Here is a 27697-nt window from a genome sequence, read left to right on the forward strand (position 1 = left end):
TCCCGCTCAGCAGTAGAAGGGACAGTGGGGAACAGCTCACTGACCAAAACACAGGAGAGAGAGAAATGTTTTCACAAGACATCCCACTTTGGGGGAGGTGGGGGGCTTGCAGGGAGGGTGCAGGGCGAAATGAAGAAAGGTTACGGAGGTGACTGAGAGTATAGAGAAGGTAGACACACGCCTATGTCCCTTCGACCTGAAGAGCAGGCGGATAAACTTCACACAGCTTTTATTACTCACATCCCCGTAAACCAACAGATGGAATCTCTCATTGCCAAGTTCTCATGCATTTCATGTTCATGCTAATCAGGACCCCGGGTTTGCCAAATACCAGAAAACCGCACATAGTGAGGTGAGTATTTAGAATCCAACGCTACACCCTCTGCCTCCCTCCAGTGATGAAGGCACTCAGTCTACATCAGGTAAACTTCCACAAGAGGCAGCAGGTACATTGGTCCAGTGACATAAAGCAAAGGTAACTGGTGCCCATGACAGATACAATCGTCCTCCCTTATCCACAGGGGATACATTCCAAGGCCCCCCACTGGATGCCTGAAACCCCAGATAGTACCAAACCTTTTACATACTGTTTTTTCCTACACATACATATGATAAAGTTTAATTTATAAGTCAGGCACTGTAAGAGATTCACAACAGTAGCTAATAATAAAATAGGACAATTGTAACAATATGCTGTAATAAAAGCTATGTGAATGTGGTCTCTCTCTCTCAAAATATCTTATTGTGCTGTACTTACTTGCCCTTCTTTTGATGTGAGATGATAAGAAGGTGTAAGTTGACCACTTTCAAGCTTTTCACTTCAAGGTAGGACTTCACGTCCTCTCTTTGGGCCACTCCTGCACTCTGGAGACATTAGTAGCTAAAATAAGGGTGACTTGAATGCAAGCACTGCGACACCCCGACAGTCCATTTGATAACTGAGAGGCTTCAGCTACCACGTGAGTAGGGACTAACAGCGCAGAGGGCATCCACAGCGCAGAGATACTGGGTAAAGGGATGATTCGCGTCCTCAGCAGTACGCAGGACTCGCGAGATTTCATCATGCTACTCCACACAGCGCGCAATTTGAAACTTACAAATTGTTTATTTCTGGGTTTTCCAGTTAATATTTTTGGACTGCGCTGACCGTGGGTAACTTAAACCGTGGAAAGCGCAAGTACAGATAAGGGAGGACTACTGTATTTACCTTTCCCATACAAAAAATATAGAGGTAACCCTATAATAGGGTCATTCGCATCTATTATTTCACAGGGCTCGGAATGACTGCGGCAGCGACCCTCATCCTAAAGGACAGTCTGCAGAGTAGCTACTATGTTCAAATATTAATGCAACCTAGAAAATAAACTTCACGAACTCTGTAGTCTATGTCATTCTGATACTTTTTGCAATTAGTCCTTGAATACTAGGCCCCAAAAGTCTTGGGCCGAAAAGTTCTGATTCCTATCGACCAGCCACCTCAGTGCCTGGGCTTCTTTCTTGGACTGTTCGAAGCTGGGGATCCACATCTCTCGCAAGGAGCTCCAACGTGGAGCCACAGGTGAGAAAGCAAACACTGTAGGCTCTGGGCAGCTCAGGTGGGTAACTTCTGCCTTCCATCTTTTGGGTGGTAAGCCCTGTATTGAGAGAAGAGGGAAGGAAGAATTGAAAGCACATGCTAAGGAAGCCAGGCCCCACGTTCCTGCCTCGCAATAACAGAACCCAGCACGTACTTTCCCTAAAGCAAGTATTTCACTCCATGGAGTCTTGGTGGTTATACAGTCGAATAGTTGAAGGAGATAGAAAATATCTAACACTTATTGAGAATATTCTGTGCACTAGATGCTTTCCTAAGCATATTACACAGATTGTCTTGTGTAATTCTCATGGCAAACAAATTAACTAGACACTACTACCCCATTTTACAGAGGTGAGAACTAAGGCTCCAAAAGTTACATAACTTTATACCTAAGATTGAACCCAGTTCCTTCCAGATTCTAATATATCCCACTGCCACTACCATCCTCCCCAAACATTTTAATGTGTTTAATACAGTTCTTTGTATCTAAGTGTTTTTTAAAATGTGATTTCATTTTCTGGGCATTTATTTTTAATTTACTAGTATGTTATCATATGTCTCATTCCGTTTGTTACTTTCTCACCAAGTATTGTTTTAACATGTATTCACGTTGCCGCATGTACGTCTAATCCCTTGTTTTTAATGTATTTCCACTGCACTCAACTGTCTCCTACATCAAGATGTTTGCCCAAAACAATAACACTTGACATTTGCACAAGACCTCCCAGCCTTCAAAATGCTTTTACAAAGACCTGTGGCACAATGAGCTTGGTCCAAGCTCTTGGTTATTTCTGTGGTCTCCTAACTAGTCTTCCCGACTCCACCTTTGATCCAATGCAGGCTAAACTCAGCAGCGATTTGCACTACAAGATAAAGTCAAAGTCCTTACAATGGCCTGACCCTTTCAGGATTTCGCCCTCTGATGAGTTTCTAAGAGAGGGAGGAAGGAAGGGAAAAAGGAAAGAAATGAGAGAAAAAGCAAGAGAGAGAGGGAGACAGACAAACTCCAGCAGACTGAACACACACATCTAATTTCATTCCCTCCTGAGACACCATTAAAATGAGAGTAAAAGAATTATTCTAAGAAAATACTAACCTGTAGAAACTAGGAGAATGGAAGAAGGCAGGAGAGTAACAAAATGTCAGAGAATAGAAGGCAGGTGGAAAAATAGTAAATCACTTAACATATTAAAAAAAATAAAACATACGGCAGCAGTAGGATGAGCTGGAACTGGTCTATTTTGTACCGCAGAGCCCTAAAGGCTCCGGAGGCACCAGACACTCCTGCGAGTGGGGGAGAAGGCAATAACGTAAGAAGAGTTCACAGAAAGTCTGCTTACGAAGGAGTTGGATACTCAGATTCCTTCCACTTCTCCTCAAGGCCAGGTGTCTCCCTCTCCCTTATCTGACAAAGACTACAGGCTTATTCGCCAGAGAAATAAACCACATGTTCTCTTTGATCTGGAGAACATGAGGCAGAGTTGAGGGCGGCAGTGTGATGCTATAAACAGAAGGATTCAGTGAGCATATGAATATCGGATATTGAGGGTCTCCACAATGCTGGTAGCCAGGCCTCACCACCCAGGCAGGAAAGTGAACAGTCCTTCCCCGGGGAACGTGACATGTCCAGAAGGACATAACTCAGATATTCTGTAAGGAAACCACCTAGCCAAATCACCCTACAACGAAGCTCACGGCCACTAGGCCCCACTGGTACTCAGAGCTGCCAATCAAACCACACTAATACGGGCAGGTTGCCAAGATTACAAATCATCCAAGGAAAGTTCCCAAAATGAAAAACAGAGATAAGGAACAAAGAAAATTTTAGAAAACTTTAAAAGAGAGAAAGAGATACGAGAAGATCAATGAAAACAAGAATCAGGTACCAGCAAAGGAAATATTAAGAGAACCAAAGAAATGAGACCTTAGAAATTGGATATATAATAGCAGGATGAAAGACTTAATAGAAGGGTTGAAAGACAAAGTTGAGATACATTCCATTAATTAGAAGAAAAAGATAAGGAAATGGAAAAAGCGCTTGAATATTGCACCACCTGATTGGTTATTTAACAGTAGAGGACCAGTCTCAGAGGACCAATAGACAAATATTAAGAGTTCCAAAAAAGAGAGGGGAAAGAAAAAAATCAAAGAAAATAACTTTTAAAGTTATGAATTTTCCCCAGATTGAAGTACCTAAGTTTCAGATAGAAACTCAAGGCCCACTGAGAGCTCAGGATAATACAAATAGTCTCTTGCCCAAAGTACAGTACATTTTTATGCAATTTCAGAACAGAAGCAAGAAGGAAGAGATTCCACAACCTCCCTAAGAGGAAAAGTCCAATTCTTAGGATAGTTTTGGAGTTCTTCACCGTAACACTGGAAGAGAAAAAACAATGGTGAGATTCGGTGATGAAGGTTAGCATTAGTGAGTAAAACTTTAAGGAGTAAAAGAATATTTGCACAGCTTCAAAATATCTCCCCCCAAATATTTATTAATTATCGTGGTAGTTTTAGTATATGTTCACAAATTATTTGATACTCCTTCTTCAAGGAGGTGAAGCTTAGTTCCCTCCTTCCCCCTTTGAGTGTGGGCTGGACTCGGTAACTCGCTTAGTAGGAAGGGAAAATTAGTACCCTCGCAGTGGAAACCCTATCAGATACCACCTTAACCAAGAAATCGAAGTTAACATCGCCAGCGATGACATGTTGATATCATGCATCTCCTGATATGACGGGAAGAGAAGGACCCTTTCTCCTCTGTGGTAAATTTCCCCAAATCCAAAACCCAAGTCTTAACATGACAGAACATCAGACAAACCCTATGTAGAGAGCAGTACTCTTCAAAAGTGTCAAAATTATTGAGAATAAGTAAAGAACAGGCAGATTGGAGGAGACTAAGGAGACGTGATGACTAAGTACAACCTGGTATCCTGGAACTGATGCTGGCACATACAAAGGATGTCAGTGGAGAAGCTGGTGAAATACGGCTGAAGTCTGTAGTTCGGTTAATAGTAGTGCACCCATATTAACTTCTTAGCATTGACAAAGGTGCCGTGATTATGAAAATGTGCACATTAGGGGAAGCTGGGTGAAGGGGGTACAGAAACCCTGTACAATACGTGTAACTCCTTTGTCAATCGAAAATCATTTCAAAATTAAAAGTTTTTTAAAAGATAATAAAAAATGCCTTCAAACTTCCTTAGAAAAACTGATGTCCACTTTAGTACTTTACACTCAGCTAAACTATCGCTTAAATGTGAGAGTAGAATGAAGACACTTCAGATAGATATCCCCGATGTACCCCTCCTCGGGAAGCTCTGTGGAGGCATGACCAACCAAAGCAAGAGAGCAAACCAAGAAAAAGCGAGAAAAGCAAGAAACACGGGTGTCAACCCAGGAGGAAAAGTCCAGAAAGGCAATTCCCAAAGAGCAGGGGGTGGGGGTGGGAGACCTCAGGCTGATGCTCTGTACTCCATGCAGACAGCGGCCGGCGCACCTGTGAGTGGGTCAGAAACTCGGCGTGATGCTGCTTCAGCGACTGGAATTGGATGACCGGGATAGTTCAACATCTTCAAAGGAGATGCAAACAATCACCAGGAATTAAATTAGTAGTAAGTCCACAGAAAAATAATCAAACAAGAAGATGATTATTAACTCGAGAGAAACAAACAAGGTAAGGGAAACAAATGATAATGCAAAACAAGGTGCATCTCTGAATAACACTCACAATCACATATACATTAAGTATTAAAAAATAGTGCATGAACATGTTATTTAGAAACATTGAATAAGTACCAAAATAATTAGCTAACTATGGAGGTGAATGCTTCTGGGGAGGGGAAAAAGCAGAAAGTAAAGACTATGCTTATGGGGGGTTTTATTATGTAACTATAGTTGTATACAATATTATATTAGTTTCAGGTGTGCAGTATAACAATTCAACATTCATATGCCTTATGATGTGACCACCACACTAGTCTAGTAATCATCCTGTCCTTTGAAAAAGAGCAGAGTTGGAAGATTGACACTGCCTCATTTTGAGACTTATAACGAAGCTACAGTACTCAAATGCAGATGTACCGACCAATTCAGAAATGATCCATTTATATATATATATAACAATTGATATTTGAAAAAGAAGCCAAGGTAATGCAATCAGAAATGAACGATCTTTCCAACAAATGGTGTGGATATAATTGGATATCCACGTAAAAAAAGTCAACTCTTACATCATAAAACATTATAAAAATTAACTCCAAGTAGATTACAGACTTAAATGAAAAGTTAAAAACTACAAAATTTCAAGAAGAAAATAGAAGCAAATCTTAGTGAACTTGGGTTAAACAAAGATTTTTAAACAGGTCATAAAAAAGCATAAACTAGAAAAGAAAACAATGACAAACTGGACTCATCAAAATAAAAACTTTACACTTCAAAAGACACTGTTAATAAAAAAGATAATATTGAATGGAAACTGTAATTTAAAAATAAAATTAAAAAAAGAAAATCCATAGTTTGGGAAAAAACTTTCGTTACTTACAAAATTGACAAGTGACTTGTATTTAAAATATATAAAGAATTCTTACAACTCAAGATTATCAAGACAACTCAGTTTTCAAAAAATGAGCAAAAGATTTAAAGAGACATTTCACCAAAGAAGATATTGATTACAAATAAACCATTAAAAGATACTCAACATCACTAGTTACCACAGAAATGTTAATTAAACCACCATGAGGTACCACTATACACCCATCAGAATGGCAAAGATTAAAAAACTGACCACACCAATTGTTACTGAATGCAGCTATCACACAATGCTGGTGGGAATGTAAGATAGAACTACTCTGGAAAACAGCTTAGTAGTCTCTCAAAATGTTAAACGTACATCTACCATATGATCTCGCCATTCCACTCCTTCGTATTTGCAGGGGAGAAATGAAAGCAGGCAGAGATATTTATGTATCAGTCTCTGTAAGGCCTTATGGAGACTTATAAAGTCCTTACAGAGGCTTCTACATAAATGTTCATAGCAGCTTTATTTCTGATAGCCAAAGACTGGAAATAACCCGGACATCCATCCACAGGTGAACGGCTAAGCAAGTTTGGGGATTTCCAAACTTCAGGATAAGGAGAAATGGGTCACTAATACGTGTGTCAACGTGGTGGGTGGATGTCAACGTTGCCACGCAGAATGAGAGAAGCCAGATACAAAAGAGCGCACCTTACGTGATTCCATTCATACAAACTTCTAGAAAACTGCCGAGGCTCTTTTATCAAAAGTGACCAAAAGCAGATGGGTCTGAGCAAAGGGAGAGACATGGCGAAACGTTTGAGAGATGACAGAAATGTTTCTTCGTCATCTCAGTTGTGGTGATAATGTCACAGGTATATGCATATGTCATAGCTAATAAAAATTGTACCCTTTAAATATCTGCAGTTTATTGTACATCAGTTACACCTCAATAAAGCTATTTTTTTAAGTTCACCCTAATTCCATACACTTATATTTCTCATGATTACATGCTGTCTCTCCTATTTTAGCCGATGAGGGGACAGGAGAGTTTGTCAATGAATGGTCCTTATCTAACTAAAATTAACTGATGGGACACTTTCTCCTGCATAAATGAAGCAAACACCACCAAGAATAAGCCCATCGCTGCCTCCTGGCAGCCATACCCTGTGTCATCCCCTCCCCTTGAATGTAGGTGTCCCTTGTCACTTGCTTCTAACCAACAAAATATGGCAAAGGTGAGAGGGTGCCTGTCATTAAGGGTATGCCATTCCGTATTTAAGACTGTGGCGCTGGTCTTGCTGGAATCTCAGTCCCTGGCTGGCTCTGTTGTAAGCAGCCACGCTGGGGGAGCCCATGTGACAAGAAGCCGTGGGTGGCCTCTATGAGCTGAGGGTGGCCTAGGCCTACAACTAGCTGGAAACTGAAGCACCAATCCTACAACCTCCCGATACTAAACCTGCCAACAGGCAGGTGTGTTCAGAAGCAGACCTGTCTCCAGCTGAGCCCCCAGGTGAAAACCCACCCTGTCCGACACTGATTGCAGCCTTCCAGGGCACCCACGAAGCCATGACCAGAACCCTGACCCACAGAAACTGTGGTACGACAAGTAGGTGTCGTTTCAACCCACTACATTTGTGGGACTATTGTTTACACAGCAACGCGTAGCACACTGGGTTTGTATGTGTGTAAGAGGTAGGGGAGGGGAAAAGCAAAATAGATGAAGGCGAAATGCATTTGATATCCTACTAAGGTTTCCCACATCCAAGCACAAAGATTTAAACTATTATCAACTGCAAGATAAAGAAGAATCACAGAGGAAATCAAATGATTTCTTTCTGCTTTTCTTTGGCTGAAAGAGAAAAAGTGAAGAAACATATTTAAGTAGCTTCCTTTAAGGCATGTCTTATAAAAGCTGTAACAAGTCTCGTAAAATAAATGCGAATGAAAGCAACGGGGCCTAATACCCTTTCATTTACTTTCAGGGTAAGTTTTGTTTTTCTTGTCAATAATGAGCACATTAGCATTAGAGAGTTGTGCACAAGTTCACGGAAATGCAGGCAAAGCCTCATAATCAGCTTCCCTGACCACCACTCAGGGAAGAACAGAGCCTAGTGGAGCAGGGCTTATTCTGAGTGTTTCTTCGAAGACTCGGGAGAGAAGGATGTTCAGTCGCACCCGCCTCAAGCAGTCTGGAAATCACAGTTAGCTGTTTCTGTTGGAAACGCAAGAATGCATATACTCTGTATCTTTTCAAAAGCTATTTACCAGTGTTGTTATACCTTCTTTTCCAGTCCCCAATAATCATTCTGGAATGGCCTCTGTGAAGGGCTGAAACAGCCAGGTTTGTGTGGTACTTTCAGTTTTCTGTGAATATAATTTCCAAACCCGGAAAGGACTGGAAATACAGAGCAGGCAAATCATCACCCTCAGAAGTTGTTGCTGCCTTGACATATTTTGCAAATAAATAATTCGTACAGCATGGACAATTAATATGGTCTCTACTTCCTCATGTGTTTTTGCAGTAGTATGTGTATTTTGGTTTTTGCTGTTATGTGGCCCTATAAATAAGGTCATAAAGGAAGTCATTGGAAATCAGGATGCATTCTCTGAAAAGAATGATGTAATATGAAGTGTTCCAGTTGCTGAACAAGCCGCTCAGCTTAAAATAAATGATTTTACGAGTAAAAATTTGTTTTATAAAATCAGATAAAATAATTTAAATTTCATAATAACTAAAATTAGGAAAATAATGTTTCCTAATTTTATTTATTTTTTAAAGATTTTATTTATTTTTAGAGAGAGGGAAAAGCAGGGAGAAGTAGAGGAAGAGAAACATCAATGTGTGGTTGCCTCTTGTGTGCCCCCCACCAAGGATCTGGCCTGCAACCCAGGCATGTGTCCTGACTGGGAATCAAACCAGTGACTTTTTGGTTTGCAGGCCCACACTCAATCCACTGAGCTATGCCAGCCAGGGCTGTTTCCTAATTTTAAATTTGTCTAAACATACACATATTTAGTATATAAAAACCTTATATAGTATATACTACAATACATAAAAATAATTCCACATACTGTTTTGATTTATGTTTGATCTGAAATTAATATGCTAGTCAAAATAAACATTTAAATATTTAACAAAATGGTTTGCCTTTGGAGAATTTATATAAAACATTATGTGTATATGGTAGTCAGGCAAGGGACTGGTGGATGATAGCCAAGTGCTATGGGGGGGCTGCTCATTTTCAAAAGAACTGTAGACTTCCAGTCAAGATGGAGGCACAGGTAAACACAGCTCACCTCCTCACACAACCACATCAAAATTACAACTAAAGTACAGAACAACCATCACTCAGAACCATCAGAAATCGAGTCGAATGGAAATCCAACAACTACAGAATTAAAGAAACCACATCCATCCAGACTGGTAGAAAGGGCAGAGAAGAGGAGACATAGAGACATGGAGATGTGGAGATGCAGAGATGAGGAATAGGCTAGTCCCACATCCACATATGATGGATGAACATCGGGAGGGATATCCCAGGAGCCAGGGATCCCAGCCCCAAACCAGGCCCCCAGCCCAGGATTCCAGTGCCAGGAAGGTAAGTCCCCATAACTTCTAGCTATAAAAACCAGCAGGGATTGAGTTGGTGGAAGAAATTGCTTGATTCCCAAGCAGTTCCTCTTAAAGAACCCACACACAGATTTACTCAGACTCACTCCCTTGGAGTGCCAGCTCCAGGGTAGCAGCTTGAAAGGCACTAGTGGCATATGCGGAGGAACTAAAGTGTCTATATCAGGGCAAGAGCTGGGGGACAGGGTTCTCCCAGGCAAAACTGCAGGCAGAGGCCTTTGTTCCTTTTCTGAACACTCCTCCACCCCAGACTCACAGAGCTGGCAGGTGGGTGCCACATCTGAGACTCTGTCAACCTGGCTCACACTGATTGCCCTGTACTGGTGATTCCCTGAGGCTCTGCCCCACCCAACATACAGGCCCACCCAAGACAGTGGCTTTTCCATATGAATGGCTTAGCTTGGCTCATGCTTCAGACTTTCCTAAATCCTTTCAAACAAGCAACAGCTGGCCTCAGCAAGTCCCCATCCCCCCTTACCCCTTACTAAGTGGCTCTAGGACCAGCACTAGCAGCAGCTGGCATTGGTTCACAGCCTAGCCTTACTTGGGCACCTCCAAACTCAGCACAAGTAGCAGCCATCTGCATATCACATTATAGCTTATGCCAAGTGGCCCCAGACAAAACACAGGCAGTAGATGACATTGGCCTGTACCACCTGGGAAATGCCAGAGCCTGCCCACCCAATGGACAGCTGGTGCACATCAGAGCACCACCACTCAACCACCCCCACAAGTGACATGCTCAAGTGGCAAATTCAGCAGGCTCTGGAACCCTGCTGAAGTAAGTTCTGATCTGTGAAGTGGGCCCCTGCAGAGCTTATGCTCCATGGAGAACAGAGGTTGGTGGTCAGTGGTCAGAGCCAGTCCTTGTAGTGATTGGCCTGAGTAAATCTCTTCCATTGCCCTACCAACAGCAATCAATGCTCAACTATAAGAGAAAGGTATACTCAGCCCACACAGTGGGTGCATCTTGAGTACGTAGCCTGGGTGATAGGGGAGGCTGTGCCACTGGACCCTACAGGACACCTACTACATTAGGCCATGATACCAAGATAGGGAGTCATAGCAGCTCTACCTAATACATAGGAACAAACACGGGGGGCTGCCAAAATGAGGAGACAAAGAAACATGGTCCAAATGAAAGAACAGGTCAAAAATCCAGAAAAAGAACTAAACAAAATGGAGCTAAGCAATCAATCAGATGCAGAGTTCAAAACGCTGGTTACAAGGATGCTGAAGGAACTTAAGGAGGAACTCAACAGCATAAAAAATACCCAGTCAGAAATGAAAGATACACTAATTGAAATAATAATTTACAGAGAATCAACAGTAGAGTAGATGAAGCCAAGAATCAAATCAATGATTTCTAACATAAGGAAGAAAAAAATGACCAGAACAACAAGAAAAAAGAACCCCAAAAAACAAAGACATTGTAAGCAGCCTCTGGGACAACTTCAAGCATTTCGACATTTACATCATAGAGGTACCAGAAGGAAAAGAGAAAGAGTAAGAAATTGGAAATCTATTTGAAAAAATAATGAAAGAAAGCTTCCTTAATTTGGTGAAGGAAATAAACATGCAAGTCCAGGAAGCATAGAGAATCCCAAACAAGGTGGATACAAAGAGGCCCACAAGAAGACACATAATAATTAAAATGCCAAAGATTAAAGATAAGGATAGAATCTTAAAAGCAGCAAGAGAAAAGCAATTAGTTACCTATAGGGAAGTTCCCATAAGACTATCAGAAGATTTCTCAAAAGAAACTTTGCAGGCTAGAAGGGATTGGCAAGAACTATCCAAAATGATGAAAAGCAGGGACCTACAGCCAAGATTGCTCTATCCAGCAAAGGTATCATTTAGAATCAAGCAGATAAAGAGCTTCCCAGACAAGAAAAAACTAAAGGAGTTCATCATCACCAAACCATTATTATACGAAATGTTAAAAGGACTTATTTACAAAAAAGAAGATCAAAACTATGAAAAATAAAATGGCAAAAAATACATATGTATCAACAACTGAATCTAAAAAACAAACTAAGCAAACAAGAAAACAGAGACAGAATCATGGATACACAGAGCGTTTTGATGGCTGCCAGATGGGAATGGGGTTTGGGGGAATGAGTGAAGAGGTGAGGGGATTAAGAAGTACAAATAGGTAGTCACAGAATAGCCATGGCAATGTAAAGTACAGAATAGGAAATGGAGTAGCCAAAGAACTTATATGCATGACACATGGACATGAACAAAGGTGTGGGGATTGCCTGAGGGAGAGGAGGATGCTGGGTGGAGGGGGGCAAAAGGGGGAAGATCAGGACAACTGTAATAGCATAATCAATAAATTATAATTTAAAAAATAATAATAATAAATGTCCATGATAATCAAAACTAGTCATTCTTTTTCTTTCAATAAATCATTTTATAAAAAATTCAGTTATATATAAAGTAGAACCACTCCTGGTACAAGTGAGTAAAGTAAGTAAATAAACAAATGTTAAAAGCATCTAGAACCTTGAAGACATTACTAAGAACTGTATAATAATTTAAGAAAAAGAAGGCTTTCAAGGATTTTCCCCCTCATTATTGAAATATTCTCTACACATTGAAGAGCATGATGAGGAAGAGCAAGAATCAAAGAAAGAGAGCAGTTAACTGATTGTGTCTGTGAGCTGGAAAGTTCCAAAACAGCAGCCTATGAGGCATGAGTGTGAGGGCTCTGATGAAACCACAGCATCGATAGAAAGGTTAATGGTTAAAGGATGAGATTCAAAACTTTGAATTTTTTAAAAAACTTTTTGGCCTTCTTCCCTCTCCTGCAGCCTCCTGACTCACTCACTGCCCAACATGGTGTCCTCCAGAAGAGAAAATAAAAGAGAGTTTAAGGCCTTCAGGAAGGACATGACAGTGAACTTTATGGCAACCTCAAAGGGGACAGAAAGGCAGACGCCATCAAGATGGCCACCCCAGCACCTTGATTCGCTTACCTTTTCCTGAAGCCTAATATTATCCCACACCTTGCTGCACACCATACACTCAAATGCATCGATGTAGTTGTCTTGGTTGACGTCTTGCACTCCCCACTTCCGTTCCCTGAGAGCCGTGACAAGTCGCTGGTTAGAGATCTCCCCCTTCAGCTTCCAATCCACGTAGGCCTCGTACAGCCTGTCATCACGATCCAGGCGTCTGATGTAACCTGCCAGTTCTCTGGGGTGGGAAAATTCCGATACGAGAATCGCACTTCTGTTACTAGGAAGCCAGTCCGTGATGCTGGGGGATCCATAGTACACAGGGACTACGCCCAGTTTCAGGGGTCTCCAGAACTTCTCTGTGATGTAGTCATCACACACTGCATTCTCAAAAGCAAGGATGAACTTGTACTGTGAAATGACCCTATAAAAGCCATCGGCCTCCATGGAGGCTGGGTTCTTCAGCTGCTGAGGGAGATCTTTGTTGTGTAAACACTCCCCGTAGGAGTCGACCTCAATGTAAGTCATCAGCTCGCGAACATAGCTGTCCCTATCCGATGGGGGGTCACAGTCTGACTGTACATACACCAGTGGAGCGAGTCTCCTCCGAAGGTTGTTTTTGGACTGCAAAGGGACCAGGTATCGCTGTGACTTCAGGACTTCTATGCCCTCCAGGTACTGGGTAGTTAGTGGCAGGTGGGAGTGCCGGCTGAATGTGGCAGTGTAGTTGAACAAAGTGATGACTGGCTGATGAAAGAGCTTATAATTGTTTTTCGGAGACTCCTCATGAAAGAGGGCCCAGTCGTGATGGGCTTTCCGCGGCAGAGGTAAGCTGTCTATGTTAAAGTCAGTACCTAGGGGAAGAAAAGAAATTATTAGTGGGTCCAAAAGCATTGTGGTGTTTAAGTTGGAGTCCGCCTGGTCAGATTAGAACTCAGAGGAGCTTGAGACTATAGATAAAAAGTATGGTACAGTGTCTGCAAAGGGCCCGGCAGTCAGTCATGAAGCTTTCACCCCGGAAACTGCTCCGGGAGAGAATCACTAAGGACAGGACCTGCATTCGCAGGTAATGAAAAGGGAAATGGGAGTGGTGTCCAGCCAGGATCTAAAGGGAGAATTTATCCCACAGCCTCCTGCAATTGGCTTTTCCTCCTGTGGGTGTTGTCTAAGAGAGGACACAAGAAATAGACCGTTCTTTAAAAAGAAAAGAGAAAGGAAGCCAAAAAGGGAAAAGCAGTCATCTTGGCAGATTGATTAACTGAAAAAAGGTGAAATCATGCAAAAGTAGCCAGAACAAATATACAGGATAGATTTTTTAATCCAAATGATCGATTCCAACAAAGTGCAGTTAATCAATCTTAGTCAGAGTGGTAGACAAGAGGCTTTTAAAGACAAAGGGCTGATAATAGCACTATGTTACAGACCACTGCAGGATGGACATGAATTAACAAGCATATCAAGAAATAAAGAAGGCATCAAAGGATTACAGTCATGCGGGAGTGTGGCTCCCGCAGGATTAGCTGGGAAGCTCCCGAAGCGTGATCGCGTGCAGACAGAAGTGACGGATGTGGTGAACGGTTGTTTCCTGACTGCACGGGTGGGGACCCAATCAGGAAGAGTTCATTTCCATAACTGAGAAAGAAGAATTAAGACATTATCACAATACACAACACAGAATTTCTGAAGTGTTCCTGACATTGGTGATTTTGTGGCCCCTACTCTGCCATTTTTAAATATAAGGAAAGAGTAAAAAAATCCATCTTCCAGGGCCCACTAGGAAGAAAAGCACCAAATCAATGCTTCTAGTGAAATGAATCATATTATCCAGTAGAATTCATAAAAAGTATTTGATACCAGTGCATACTCTCAAATAAATATATACTCTTTGGTGCCAACAGTACATCAGTGAGAAATCAATTAATCAAGGATTCAAACAATTAAAGATCAAATAAGATTATGTTAGAAGACATATGAGCGTATACTGAACACAAAGAAATTGCTGAAGAAAGTACTACAGTCTTTTTTTTTCAATTTTTAAATTATTTTACTGTTGTTCAATTACAGTTGTCTGCATTTTCTCCCCACCTCTCTACCCCACCCCAGCCAAACCCACCTCCCTCCCCTGCTTCCACCCTCCCCCTTGGTTTTGTCCATGTGTCCTTTATAGTAGTTCCTGAAAACCCTTCTGAAAGTACTACCATCTTGATAACAGGCTTTTTTCCCTCAATCATCAAGAATAAAAGATTAGTATCTAAAAATGGTTTTTGTTTACTTGGCATTTGCTATATTTGACCTTTAGCATCAAAAAGAATAGTCATCCTCGCAATTGAGATTTAATGGCACATGGAGTTGGATGGTCAGCAGAGAAGAGAATTTCAGGCAGTTTATTACATTGAACTGGTTGCTGCTCAGAAAGGTACTAGGCTGTCCTTGGCCAATGTGGCTCAGTTGGTTGGAGCAACATCTCTTAAACCAACAGGTTGTGGGTTCGATTTCTGGTCAGGGCACATGCCCAGGTTTGGTCCCCAGTAATGGCGCATGCAAGATGCAACCGATGTTTCCCTCTCTGTCTCCCTCTCTCAAATCAAAGAGCTGTCCTCAGGTGAAGACAAAAAAAATTTTTTTAAGGTTCTAGGCTGATCAAGTAGTCAATGATGGGAACTTGGACCCATAAACCTGAGTTAGAACATAAAGTTTCCATCGATGGCACAAGTCAGAATCAAGGCCATCTGCCTGGGAGAGCAAGAACTATAGCCCACTGCGCAAGTCCGAAGTAAGGCTCTAATATAAGATCAGAGACTGGAAGGGATATGACTGAAATGGGGCTGGTCTGGAATTACCTGGGGTGTCAGATACAAACGTCCTGCGTGACTGACTCAAACCCCAGTGGCTGTCTGTTACTAACAGTTATGTGACACAGGACTGTGCCACAGGAAAGATCCAAAGTGCAGAGCTGGGGAACAGAAAGACAAAAAGCCTGCCTCCGATGGTTCAGGTGAGGGGGAGGGCCTGAATTGCGTCTCCACTTGTCTGCGTCAGTAAAGTACAGGAGAAACTACAAACGGCTCTGTCTAGACCTTCTCATGGCCACTATCTAGATCCACTCGGGCTGTGCTGGTAGCAGGAATCAAACCTGAAACGGCCACCAGGATCATTATAACTCATCATAACTAAGAGATGAGGGCTTACAAGCTCATTATACCTCTAACCAAGCCGCTAATGAAACCTTGATGTTGGAAGATGGGAGGAGAGCACTGAGTCCCTCCCAGATGCAATCTGTGATAGCAAAAAAGCCTGTGGAATCTAAGCAAGAAACACTCATTTATACTCACGTACTAAAAAGCAACACAGCTTTTCTATGCGAGTCTGAGGTTTTCGTACATCCGTCTGAATTTTGTTTAATTTGTAGAAGTGGGGCTTTATATCTTGGATAGTGGGGGAATGCCTCTTTAATAGAGAGGAAAGTTAAAAGGCACTGACTTTCCAGAAACATGTCCCATTATTTGCTATCTTAAAAAAAACTTCCTATTTGCACAATACACACACATTTATATACACATTAAAATAGGCTTTCTATATTCTTACAAAGTAAAATTCTCTGGGGAAGAATTTTTTAAAAGTTATTTTGCCCAGTGAATTCCTCCCCTAAGCCTAGATTTTCAGATGGTAAACACTCAAGAATACTGATATGAGAACCATAACAGACCTCGAATACTTCACCGAGGATATCACTGCCCAGGATATAAGTATGAATATTAAGCAATTCCTTAAAAGGTATGGGATGTTGCCCAGGAAACAATATTTAGCTCTCTCTGACTCCACGGAAATGCCCACTATAATAAGACTTGGAACTCGGTTCTTTAAAGAAATAAAAATCAACTAACCTATGATAAATCCAAAAAAAAATGTGACTAACTTGCATGTGATTGGTTGACTAGTCATCTTGACTGGATCTTACCTTTAACAAATTCAGGTTCAGACTTTCTTTTCTCTGGGTTACTTTGAGTTTATTGACTACTGACAAATTTACTTCTTCCTTCAAATGACAGCTGACAAATAGAGCTTAAGCACTAAAGTGCACTGTACAAGAAATTGCCGTGGAACAGAATGGAACAAAATTCATGCTGGCCAATGACACCACACTGCTGACTACGGAGACTGAACCAACGTGACACAGCAGACAGGCAGAAGAGCGCCGAAGCCTGGTGACGCGCGCTTCCACGCTCCTTCTCTTCTGCAGGGTTGGATACTCCTCTGTGATTTCAAGACAGACTGGTAAAAACAGGCAGTAACACATGCTCTTAACCCCACTGGAGCAGTGAAGTTTGAATCGTGTATCTGGAGCTAAGAACCCCTGGTGGGGACCAGAACTTTCAGACTGACTATGGTAAAGGACCTGCTACAATGCTGAGTCTATTGAATAACTTACCCTTGGCACTCCCAAGAACACCCACAAAAATAACACCCAGCTGAAACCCAGTCCCTTGGGAAGGCAGCATTAACTGGGGGCAGGGGGTGGAATGTTCCCACAAAATGGCCTTCGAAGGTAATTTCTGTTTTTAAAAAGAATCTCTACGATAAAACTGTGTTCCATAAAATGTGGTGCCACCAAACAACTCCCAATAGAGGGAAGTAAAATTTTTGAGGGGAAAAAAAAACAGTCTAAGGCAAGCGACCGCCTCCTATGTTACCATCTAGCATTTGCGTGGCTCATTGCTATTTTGAAAGTCATTTCACATGAATTTTCTCAGCTTTCCCTCTGAGCTCCCGCAGGTCATTTATTTTCTCCAAGGTTCTGAGGGCTAACTGAAAATGTGAAAGAACAGTGTCGGTAACTGGGAAAGGCTCCTGTCACCTCAGGCTGAAGTCTAGCCCAGGGCACTACAGGTTCTCGCCCCACCCACCCGGGAGGGTACCGCCTGTCTCCAACCAGCGCGGAGACCCCTGCAGGCCACCCGGCTCAGAGCACTTCACACCAACGTCCAGACCCACGCTCTTCCCTCTCTGCCACCGTCTCTCTTCATGAGCCCTTTAATCTCCCCTTATCAATTCTATGTCCCATCGGCCTCTCTCAATTATACATGTTATAGCCCTCTATCAATTATGCATGTTCAATTAGGCATCTCTCCGTCCTAGCCCTGGGCCTGGAAATGCCTCAAGCCCCCTGACAGAGCCTGTGCTGTGGGCCAGTCGATGACCCTGCAGCCCCCTGCCACACAGGGCCTGAGGCAACAGTACAAATAGAGCCCTACGTACCCTATGCCTAAACACTTAAAAGCTATATATCAATTTAACAAGCTACAAATCAATTTAACAAGCTGTTAAATGTTTTATCTTTCCACCTTAACACATATACATCGTGATTTTATTTAAAAGTGCAAATGGTTCACACCAAAGAGGGATAACATATATCCAAGACTAACACCCTTTTGTGCCACAATTCATAATTTTGGAGGGTAGCTGGTATGGGGTGAAAAGGGGAGAAGGAAGAGGATTCTCCTTCACTTGCCCACTCACCCTCACTTAATCCCTCAAACCTCCCCTTCCAATCACTCAGGACCACTGCAGGTGAAACGCCCGTTTTCCTCTCCCCTTGGGGTGAGGGTGGGTGTTGAGCTCAGTTTTATACTGAAGCTTCCGTCCCCTGTTGCAGTAGCTCAAATAAAATCCAGCTTTTTTAAACAAGTTCCTAGTGCAATAGTTTTTTTTCATTTACTGTTCGCACCTTTCCAGTCACCCCTGGACAACCTTTAAACCCGTCTGCCCTTGGGAAGATAAACCAGGGGCACGCTGGTTCTCTGGAGTGGGCTCCAGTGTGGCCTCTGGAGCAGGGAATTCTGGGGTTCTGGTACTTGGAGGTGGAGGGCACAGGCCCTGTGGCCACGAGTGGCCATGGGACCATGGCCCATAAACTCCTTGCAGCTGGAGGAAGGCCAAAGTAGACAGACTCCTCTAGGCCAAGTCTAAGGGCTCCATTGTACTAACTTAAGCTGCCACTCGTCCTCCCCAAGAATGACTGGTGACCAGAATTCATGCTCTCCACTAAACAAGGGCCTGATGTACCTTTTGTGATTCCTTGAACAAAGGGCACAGATCCAGCTGGTTTTTTGTATGTTGTGTTCTGAATTACACAAGGCTAAGACCCTGTAAACAGCATTTCTCAGGATCCCTTACCAACTGGCTTGCAATCAGGCCCCACCAATGGGAGCACTGCAGGGAGACTGGAAGGTTGGAGGGGAGAAGGAATATCTTCTAAAGCCTTCTCATGTAGCAGAGAGAGCCGCAGCTCTGGAGACTGTGACCATGTAGTGGAGACACGGGTCATGTGGGCAGTGGTGACAGCCACTGTGGCAGTGGCAGTGACCAGGAGTGCTGGCTCATGGCTTCCTGCTCACCTCCAACGGGGGAGCCTTGGAGACCAGCCATCCTGCACTTTGAGTAAAGTGATTCCTCTGAGATGTTTCCTGTTATTCATTTTGCATAATCTTCCACCTCCCCCTTCTACTCCAACTAGCCCTTCAACCCCTTTGTATTCAATTCCCATGATAAATTCCCACTACTTGAAATACCTAGAATAATTTGTTTTCCTGATTAATACAGAAGCCCACTTCAAAACCTTGGGACTTCCATCTGTTTCGAACTTATTATTCCAAGTTGTGTTGCAAGTTTTCTCTTGTTCTTTTGCTCCTTGATTTTTCTAAAAATACTGTTTCATCACAATTCTTCCCTCTTGTTACCACCATTCCAGGTTCCTATCTTCCCCTCAGAAAATCACCTTTCTGTTTATTTCTCCTACTCCATCTGGTGAGAATGTGGAAGCAGAAATAACGCAAGTCTCCCACTTAAGAAGGGAAAATATAAGACTGGAAAATGAGACTCCCTTTAAGAAAGGAACCATCAAATTACTTGAAACCAATAGAACATTCCTCATTCAGGTACTATGTGATAAATTCCTTCTCTGAGCTGCTAATTAAAATATACAGAATATTGATGGCCCAGGTTGCTACAAAGAACGATGAGGTAGAGGTGAAGGTCTTCAGAAAAACTATATTTGACCTCATTCGAAGTTTTATCACAAATTACAAATCCTCTCCACTGTGCTTCTTGACATTTAATGTAAAAAGAGATAAAGACTTTCTTGTTGCTAAAAGATTCGCTACAGAGCCTTTTACCCATTGGAAATGAAAACCTCTACGACCAAATGATGTTAAAGCTTATGAAACAATGGGCAAAACACACCATTGCAGGGGACAGCAATAGTTCATAAATCACATCTATTGTTAATCACCTCAGCCGGAGCTCAACTCATAGTGACCTCACTGAGTTTGTTTTAATTTCCTGTCTTGGATTAAATCATTTGTTTCATAAAGCTCAAAGAACTTTCAGCGTTCAAGATAACTATTACGACTGCTACCTCCCTGCTATAAGCATACAGCATATTCAAGTTCTCTGACAGTGTCTAAATCTAAACCCAAAAGGAAATTCAATTGCTTCGCCAGTAATAATTAGAAAAAGTGAGGATTAGGTGTTATGAAGACCAAGAAGAAAGGAGCAATTTGCAATGCAACCTAAGGCACTCCCCTCCCCCAAAGGCCTGGGAGCTGATGCCACCAAGGGCCTGTTAGCAAAGCCACACTTCAGAGCCCTAGAACACTCTGCTGAACTCTGACATAAAACTTTCATGGCCAAGCTCCATAACCCTGGGTTAGGGTTTGTGATCTCTCTCAAGGCATGTGAAGAATTTATTCTTTGTTTTCAAAGGCCACATTAGGGTGTGTCCCATCTCATGTTCTGATTCTCCATTGCAGCTAACACACCGGGAGCAGTAGACTCGGCCACTAACACCGAGAAGCACAGCCACTGCTACAAAGCAAGTTTTCACTGAGTCTTACTACTTGGGAAGCATTAAGCTGGGAACTCCGGGGCTTTAAACATGAACAAAATAAGCCCCAGAGAGCTTACGATTGTGAATGTCAATGTTAACCATTAACTGAAGTTCAAAGTGGAATAACACAAATATAATTAGCCGTGGCAGGAGAAAAAAAAGGAATCGTTATTTCTGACTGGTCAAAGAGTTTGGGGCTGAATTTCTCATGAGTATATAGAAAAACCAAGCAATTATAAATAAATATGACCCAATTATGAACTCCGGGCAAACAAGAAAAGTAATCAGTGTACTATTTGTTTCATCCATGAATGTCATTTGCAGTTATAATAATGTAGAGTAAATATTGATCTATCAAATACGGCAATACAAGTGCAGGGTGGAGATACAGCAGGGTGAGTGTGTGTTGACAAGGACAGGGTAAGAGAGTAAACACTCATCTTCCACAAAGGAGTCAAGAGATAACACCTAATAATGGCAAATCATGAAATATCACCATGTTACTTAGAGATCTGGTGATACCAACCAAAGCGGTCTTCAATGAAAGGCCTGCAAGTGGTAACCTCGGGAGGTAACTGCTATTTAAACTTAGAGTATGTATAGTTCTGATAAAAATAAAAGTAAAGTGAGCAAAAGGTCATATAGGAAAAGTGTCCCCGTGCACCAGAAATCCAGGTCCCTCCCCTCTGTTAACAGTATCTTGTATGTCTGCATTTTTAAAAAAGAAATGGGTGGAAGGAAGAAGGGAAGAAAGGAAGGAAGGAAATCACATTTAATTAAATCTAGGAAAAATAAACTATAAGATGCCCCATTATTTTTCATGTCACTAAGAAAAGTATTTCCAACTGAATTATGATATAATGCTTTCTTACACTTAGAATTTTTACTTATACTTATTGAGAGAACTTTTTTAGATTCACTTATAGATTTTTATTTTTTATCACTCCCATGAATGTTTAGACAAATATGTTAAAAAATTGTTAAAGTTTCTAAAATGTCTTCACGTTCAGAATCCAACTGTTCTGAATCACTTTCGAATCTTTGATGTCAGTGGTTTTAATACAATATGGTGCTCTGTGCCCTTACGACTGTTAGCAACACAGCATTGCTCAGAAGACTGCTCTGCTCTCGTCTCTTGAGATTTCCCTCTGAACCTCTCACACCCATCTTCAAGCTCTGATGCCTGTGCTTTTCTGGCATTACCAGGCGTCAAAGAGAGCTTTCAGACACCAACTTGACTCACATCCTTTCCTCGGATGGTCCTTAAATGGTTTGCTGGTGGCAACATCAAAGGGCTGCAGTTGCCCCGTTGTGCCAGATGGAAGGACCGCCCAGCCCGGCCCCCGCAGCCAGGTGCGGTGGCCTCGCTGCTGCCACCCGGCTGGCGGTGACTGAGGGAGGCTGTCAACTGCACCACACAGGCCGACTTCAGAGCTCTTAACATTTGAAAAAGAAAAATGCTTTTCAGAGTTTAAGAATTTTTTTCACATAAATGCAGACACACGCTGTTGTGAACCTGGCTTCTCCGTGAAGGGACACGTCCACGGAGAGAGACGTCCACATCAGCACACACAGACCCGCCCTCTTCTTTCTAATGACCGCGTAGTTACTCCACCGAGTGCATGCAGTCACTTCAACATCGTCCCAGTCTTTCCGCCTGTGGGACAAATCTAAACTCTGAAAAGTGGCTCAAGGAAGAGCATTGTATCCGAAGGCACTGGATACAGCTGGCATCTTCAGTAACAAGTAAAACTTCAGCACACACTACCCAGGTGCCTGTCTTAGACTCTGGGCTGGAGGGATGTTTTACAGACGTTAATCCTGAATACAGCAGTCAGTCTCCAAGCTAATTATATCCTCTGAATGATCAATACACCAAATGAGTGCTATTTGCAAAGCGAGTCTACCCACCAGGTAGATACGGAACTGCCAAATCATTCATTATATTCCACTTAGCCTCTGGGCCACATTTGGCCTCAGGTGGAAGCTATGACCTGGAAAAATAAAATCTTGTTCTCAAAACCTCCAGTGTCCTGCTCCATGGAATCATCTTAGAATCTCTCTACCCAAGAGGGAAATGGTGAAGAATAGAGCACTGTCCCCCAAAGCTAACCATGTCTATGATACTCCCAGCTTGATTTACTAATGCACATGTGTCTCATCACAGAAATAAAAAAACAACAAAAATGTGGTCAAGGATTGTAAGTCCACACTAAGAATCCTTAGTAATACAATGTATAAATTGTGTGTTATAGGCCCAAGTGTGATATTATAAAAAAATAAGATCCAGCCACCTCTCCTCTGGCAGTCAAAAACAGACAGTAAACAAACACATAAAGCAAGGGACAGAAACAATTCCCTATCCATTTTTATTTCATTTCATTGAATGCTCAGTACAAAACCTTCTGTTGCACTAAAAAACATAAAAGAGGGAGAAGAAGCCAGAGGACAGGAGGAAGAGGAGAAACATCATCCATATTCCCAAAGAAGCAATGTTAACATCAGGTATGTATCGGTGTGTCTGTGTGGGAGAGCGTGTGTGTGTGTGCAAGATTCAAATGAGAACATGGGACAACTCTTCAGTACAGTCACTACTGATGTCTTTAAAAGAAGAATTTATAGTGATACTAGTTTATGCCATATTGTTCATACTCAAAGACAGATGACATTTGTCCCAAAACACCTCATCAAGTAGAGACAATGGGTCAAAGAAAGAACAGAATGAGCCCCAAGGTTGGAAATGGAAACTGCCTCACACACTCTGACAAGGGAGGCTTACTAGGCAAGGCAGACAAACTGAGGCTCACTGTAGCCCTGCCCTCCAAAGTGGCAGCCCATGCAAGCAGACAGCCCGCAAGTGAGCAGGTGCACAGAGGCAAAAGCACAAGATGAAAGTGAGAAAATGAGGGTGCTCGGGGAGCGATATCATCGCACAAAGTCTGGGAGCTGTTGGGTGTGGTCAGGTAGGTGAGTCACAGAGTTTTCAGCTATCACAGCCCTCGGAGGACCGTGTGGAGAGACGGCAGAGTTGGAGGACGTCTGCAGTGACCTGTTGAGCTGCTGAGAGAAACAGGTCTGCCCACCCCAGACATCTGGCCGAGTCAGTAACTAAGTGCCTGGACTGCTCAGCCACTTCGGGTTTGGTTTTCATACCTGCAGCCTAATGCATCTGAAGGATGATGGCATTGGTCTGGGGCTTAATGTATGGGAAGTCTGTAGGTGGCTCATTGAGAAGCCAGGCTGTAGGTGAGGCCTTTCCTGCTCTTTTTCTAAAACAGGCTAAATTGCTATTGACTCTGAATCTTTAGAAGATGAGTGCTTTTGCAGGAAGAGCTTTCCAGGTTGCCCCACTCCTCATTTTGGCTGTTCCCTACTCAGTTATCTTGTGACTCTTGGTATTGACCTAACTACAGCATTCATCACACTCAATTGCAATTATGTGGGGACCTGCCTGGCCCCCCTTCCAGGACCCATGACTTGTTAATCTTTGCCTATAGAACCTGACCTAGAGCCTGGAATATAGTAGGTACTTATTTGGAGAATAAATAAATGCATTTTTAGATTTTATTGTGCAGAAGTCAGGTTTTAGCTTATTTTGGCAATGAGAGGTAGACGACAGGAAGTAAAAGCCGAAATTGGGTGCTGTCGAGGGGAGAGAGCTCAAAGGTGGAATCACTGGGCATTCTAAAAACATCTTCAGATTGAGACAAAGTATTGAAGGCCTTTTATACAACTGTCATCTGCAAATTATAACAGTCCCATCAGAAGCGAACAGGGGTTTCAGTTCACATTTCTAGCTGTTAATTTCAGGACACGCGTCTCTACCCACTGAGGCTAATAGGATTCTGTGGACATAAGAGGGTATGTGAAGTCAGGGAGAAGTGGGTGAAGTGCATTGATGAGAACGTCACTACCGCATCCTAGGCACTCTCTCCGGGCTCATTTACGCTGGCAAGTAGTTTTATTTCAAGCACTTACGATAACACTTCATGGTAGATTAATGAGTAATACTACCACCTCATCACAAATAATGAAATCTTAGCAACACTGTGGCACTTAGTATTCCAGTTAATTAGTTATTTGCAAAATAAATTTTTTAACAGAGTCAATGATTTGAGAAGGAATTAATGACTTACAGAAATTAAAAAATTGATTATTAAGAAAATGCTAAAGAATTGGACTCTTAGCCTGAACTTTGGTATGGAAGATTTTTAGTTGTAGGTGATTTCTTAACTAATCTATGCTGACCTCATTTTCATTAGTGTTTTTTAGCAGTCAGTCAGGAAAAAGAAAATTAAAATTATGCTAATCCTGAGCTCATGTGAAGTCCAAGAAATTATAACTAGGAAATAAATCAATAAGCCAAGCATCTTAAATTTTTCTGAGAAGTTTGATACAAATCAAATGTATAAGTAAGCAATAAAAAAGATTTACTAAAGGCAGAGAAAATTATGAATTTGCTGCCTGAGCTTGCAAAATTTAATTATCCATTTTTAATCTGTTTCACATTTTTTACATGTTAATAAGAATTCAAAACTTGAAGGGAAGTCAGTACATTCTCTTCAAGGGCAATTTGGCAGAATGTACCAAATTTTTTATTTAATTTCCCCACTGACACAGTGACACCGTTCTCAGATATCTAGAGAAACAACAGCACATGTGAGCAGAAACGAACAAGCGTGTTCCTAACAAAAAAACAGCAAAAGCCTAAATAATGATTGGCAGGAATGGTTAAAGAAATGTAGGTACCTTCCTACCACTGAATCACCATAGCTTTAAAAATAATGAAGTAAATTTATATAATCTAACCTGAAAAATCTTCAAATTACATGTTTAAATGAAAAAATTGTATTTCTATAGTATGATTCGGCTTAAGAAAAAAACAGGCAAAACTGTAGGCTGAATTCAATTGTACATAAAACTTCTGAAAAAATAGGCATTAATCTGACTGGAACAAGGATTGAGAAAGAAAAGATGAAATTTCATTATTTTTGCTTGCTAGACTTCTTTGCTGTTTAAATTTTGCCTTAGTAATATATTCATACATCATTTACATAATTTTTGAAAATCAAAAAAATTAAAGGAAAAAAGAAACACTTCTCTGAAGAGAAGCATAAAAAAGTCTCACGGACTTTGTATAATATGTGAAGGCTCACAGATATGCCCCAAAATTACTACATCATCCCCAGTGCTACTTAGGAAACACTACCTTTGGAATACAACATGCTTATAAATATTGCATTTCAGAATTTATGTGGAAAATTATATGGCACAGTTAACTTCCGGGAATTTCATATGCCCCAGAAGAAACCTGACAGGTTATAGACTGCATGAATATCAACAGGCGAATGTGTTCTGCTAACATCCAGTTAATGAATAATTTCAGATAAATATGAGAGATAAATATGAGAGATTTCAGAGAAATAAGAGCATGCATCCTCAGAGAGGCCATGTTAGAACGATGATTTCTAACTCAGTTGAAAAATCTGGTTGGATTTTTTAAAATTAAACACATCACAATAATCAAGCTGGAACCCATCAAACCAAACACCTGAAAGAATAATAATTACTAATTTAATGTATTAATCATAGTGCTTTCAAATACGTCCCTCACAGTCCTGATTACATTTCAAAGTATTAAATGTTGGCAATGTCAGAGCTCTTAAAATAGTATTCTGGAAAGCAGAAAAGTAATAAAACATAATATGTCCTTAATAAAATAGGAAACCAAACTATACAAAACGTTTTTGAAAACCTCAGCTGAAGTCAGGAAAGCGATGCGTGCGACCCCAGCTGGAGGAGGCACCCGGAGGACCCCCCCAGAAGCGGGTCCCTGTTGCTGAGAGCCTCAAGGTGAAGACACAGCAACACCCTTTTTTCTTTCCCGTCCTCCATAGTTGAGAAGCTTACAGCCCTCATGCCCTAATGTTCTTTATGGAGCCTGTAGAGGGGCTAGGGTGTCCAACGCATCCCAATTTGCCTGGGACTTGTCCAGTTTTACTGCCGACCAGTGGTAAAACTTTGTATCCCAGGAAGTCCCTGAGTCCTGGGCACCTCCGGACAGTCAGTCCCTTCCCAGACCACACGCCGTCAAATCCAAAAATTGACCCGGCCCTCAACAGCCTCGGCATGGGCAGAAGAGACGGGAACTATGTTCAGTCAAGTCTTATTCCTGGTCATGTCAGTTTACAGTGTGAGCTAAACAAATCAGAGTTTGATCTCTTGATCAGAAAATAAAGGAAACTCAAAAACATACTGTGCAACAAAAGCCAGACCAAAAAAAGAGTACACAGTACACAATTCAACTTATAGGAAGTCTCTAAACTAGCAAGACTAGCCTGTCGTGACAGAAATCAGACCTGTGGTTTCCTGGGGCGTGACTGGGGGGGGTGAAGCGGTGCAGGGTGGGAAGGTGGGGGAGACTGACTGACCTACAGAGGGCCACAGGGGTCCTTGTCCCCTGGCAAAATGCTCTATATCTTCATTGGTAAGTTGTCACCAACTGCTGACTTCAAACGTGTGCATCTGTTATACATAAACCTCACCTTTCAGGAGTTTTTTTAAAAGAGAAATTTTAAAAAGTGAGGTCTTCCATCACCCTAAAGATTCAGGACAGGTTGGAACACTATCTTTTAGGGATGCTACTGAAGCATCCCTAAAAGTTAGGGAGACTTGGGGCAGATCAGACAACGCTAGTCACTTTCAACTCTATACTTAACGGGACTCTAGGGGAGCAGCACGTCACCCCAACTCCCTAAGTACCATCCACTCAAGACTCACTAACAACTTGTATAGTCCTTCATCACAGGAAATTGTACAGATTCCTTCTCTGGAAATGGAGAAAGAAAAGCCTAGCTAATGTTCTCCCGTTGTACGTTATTTTGTTGTTGTTGTTATAACTATGAATTCCTCAAAAGACGAGCAGACCAGAGGCACAATAGAAAGGAAGGCGGTGTGGCTTTCAGTGCCTCTAAATAATGCAACAGAGCAGCCCAACACAAACAGCTTCCAGTGCAGAGATAATCCGAGCTGCGGAACCTAATCTAATAAAAACGTGAGAGGTGGCTTCGGTTCAGGAGGTGGTCTCCGTTCTGATCTTGATGCTTTATTTACTCACTTCAAGGTA

At 41.9% G+C, this 27697-nt stretch overlaps 1 protein-coding gene across 3 annotated transcripts in view; it reads right to left on the reverse strand.

The window, feature by feature from the left end:
- Positions 1-1082: 1082 nt before the first annotated feature.
- FUT10 (fucosyltransferase 10) overlaps positions 1083-27697 on the reverse strand; it is a 67932-nt gene continuing 41317 nt past the window's right edge. For 2 of the 3 annotated variants that reach the window (XM_045197143.3, XM_024562671.3), the window contains exons 4-5: positions 12705-13540; positions 1083-1634 (exon numbers count right to left, since the gene is read on the reverse strand). In XM_045197143.3, coding sequence (XP_045053078.2) covers positions 1410-1634; positions 12705-13540 — 1061 coding nt within the window. In that variant the 3' untranslated portion in view covers positions 1083-1409. Of the gene's footprint in view, positions 1635-5027; positions 5146-12704; positions 13541-27697 lie in introns of all 3 variants that reach the window. The other variant, XM_024562672.4, reaches the window with a different exon arrangement.

This window comes from Desmodus rotundus, chromosome 13, assembly GCF_022682495.2.
Source record: "Desmodus rotundus isolate HL8 chromosome 13, HLdesRot8A.1, whole genome shotgun sequence".
In the NCBI taxonomy this organism is placed as follows: Eukaryota; Metazoa; Chordata; class Mammalia; order Chiroptera; family Phyllostomidae; genus Desmodus; species Desmodus rotundus.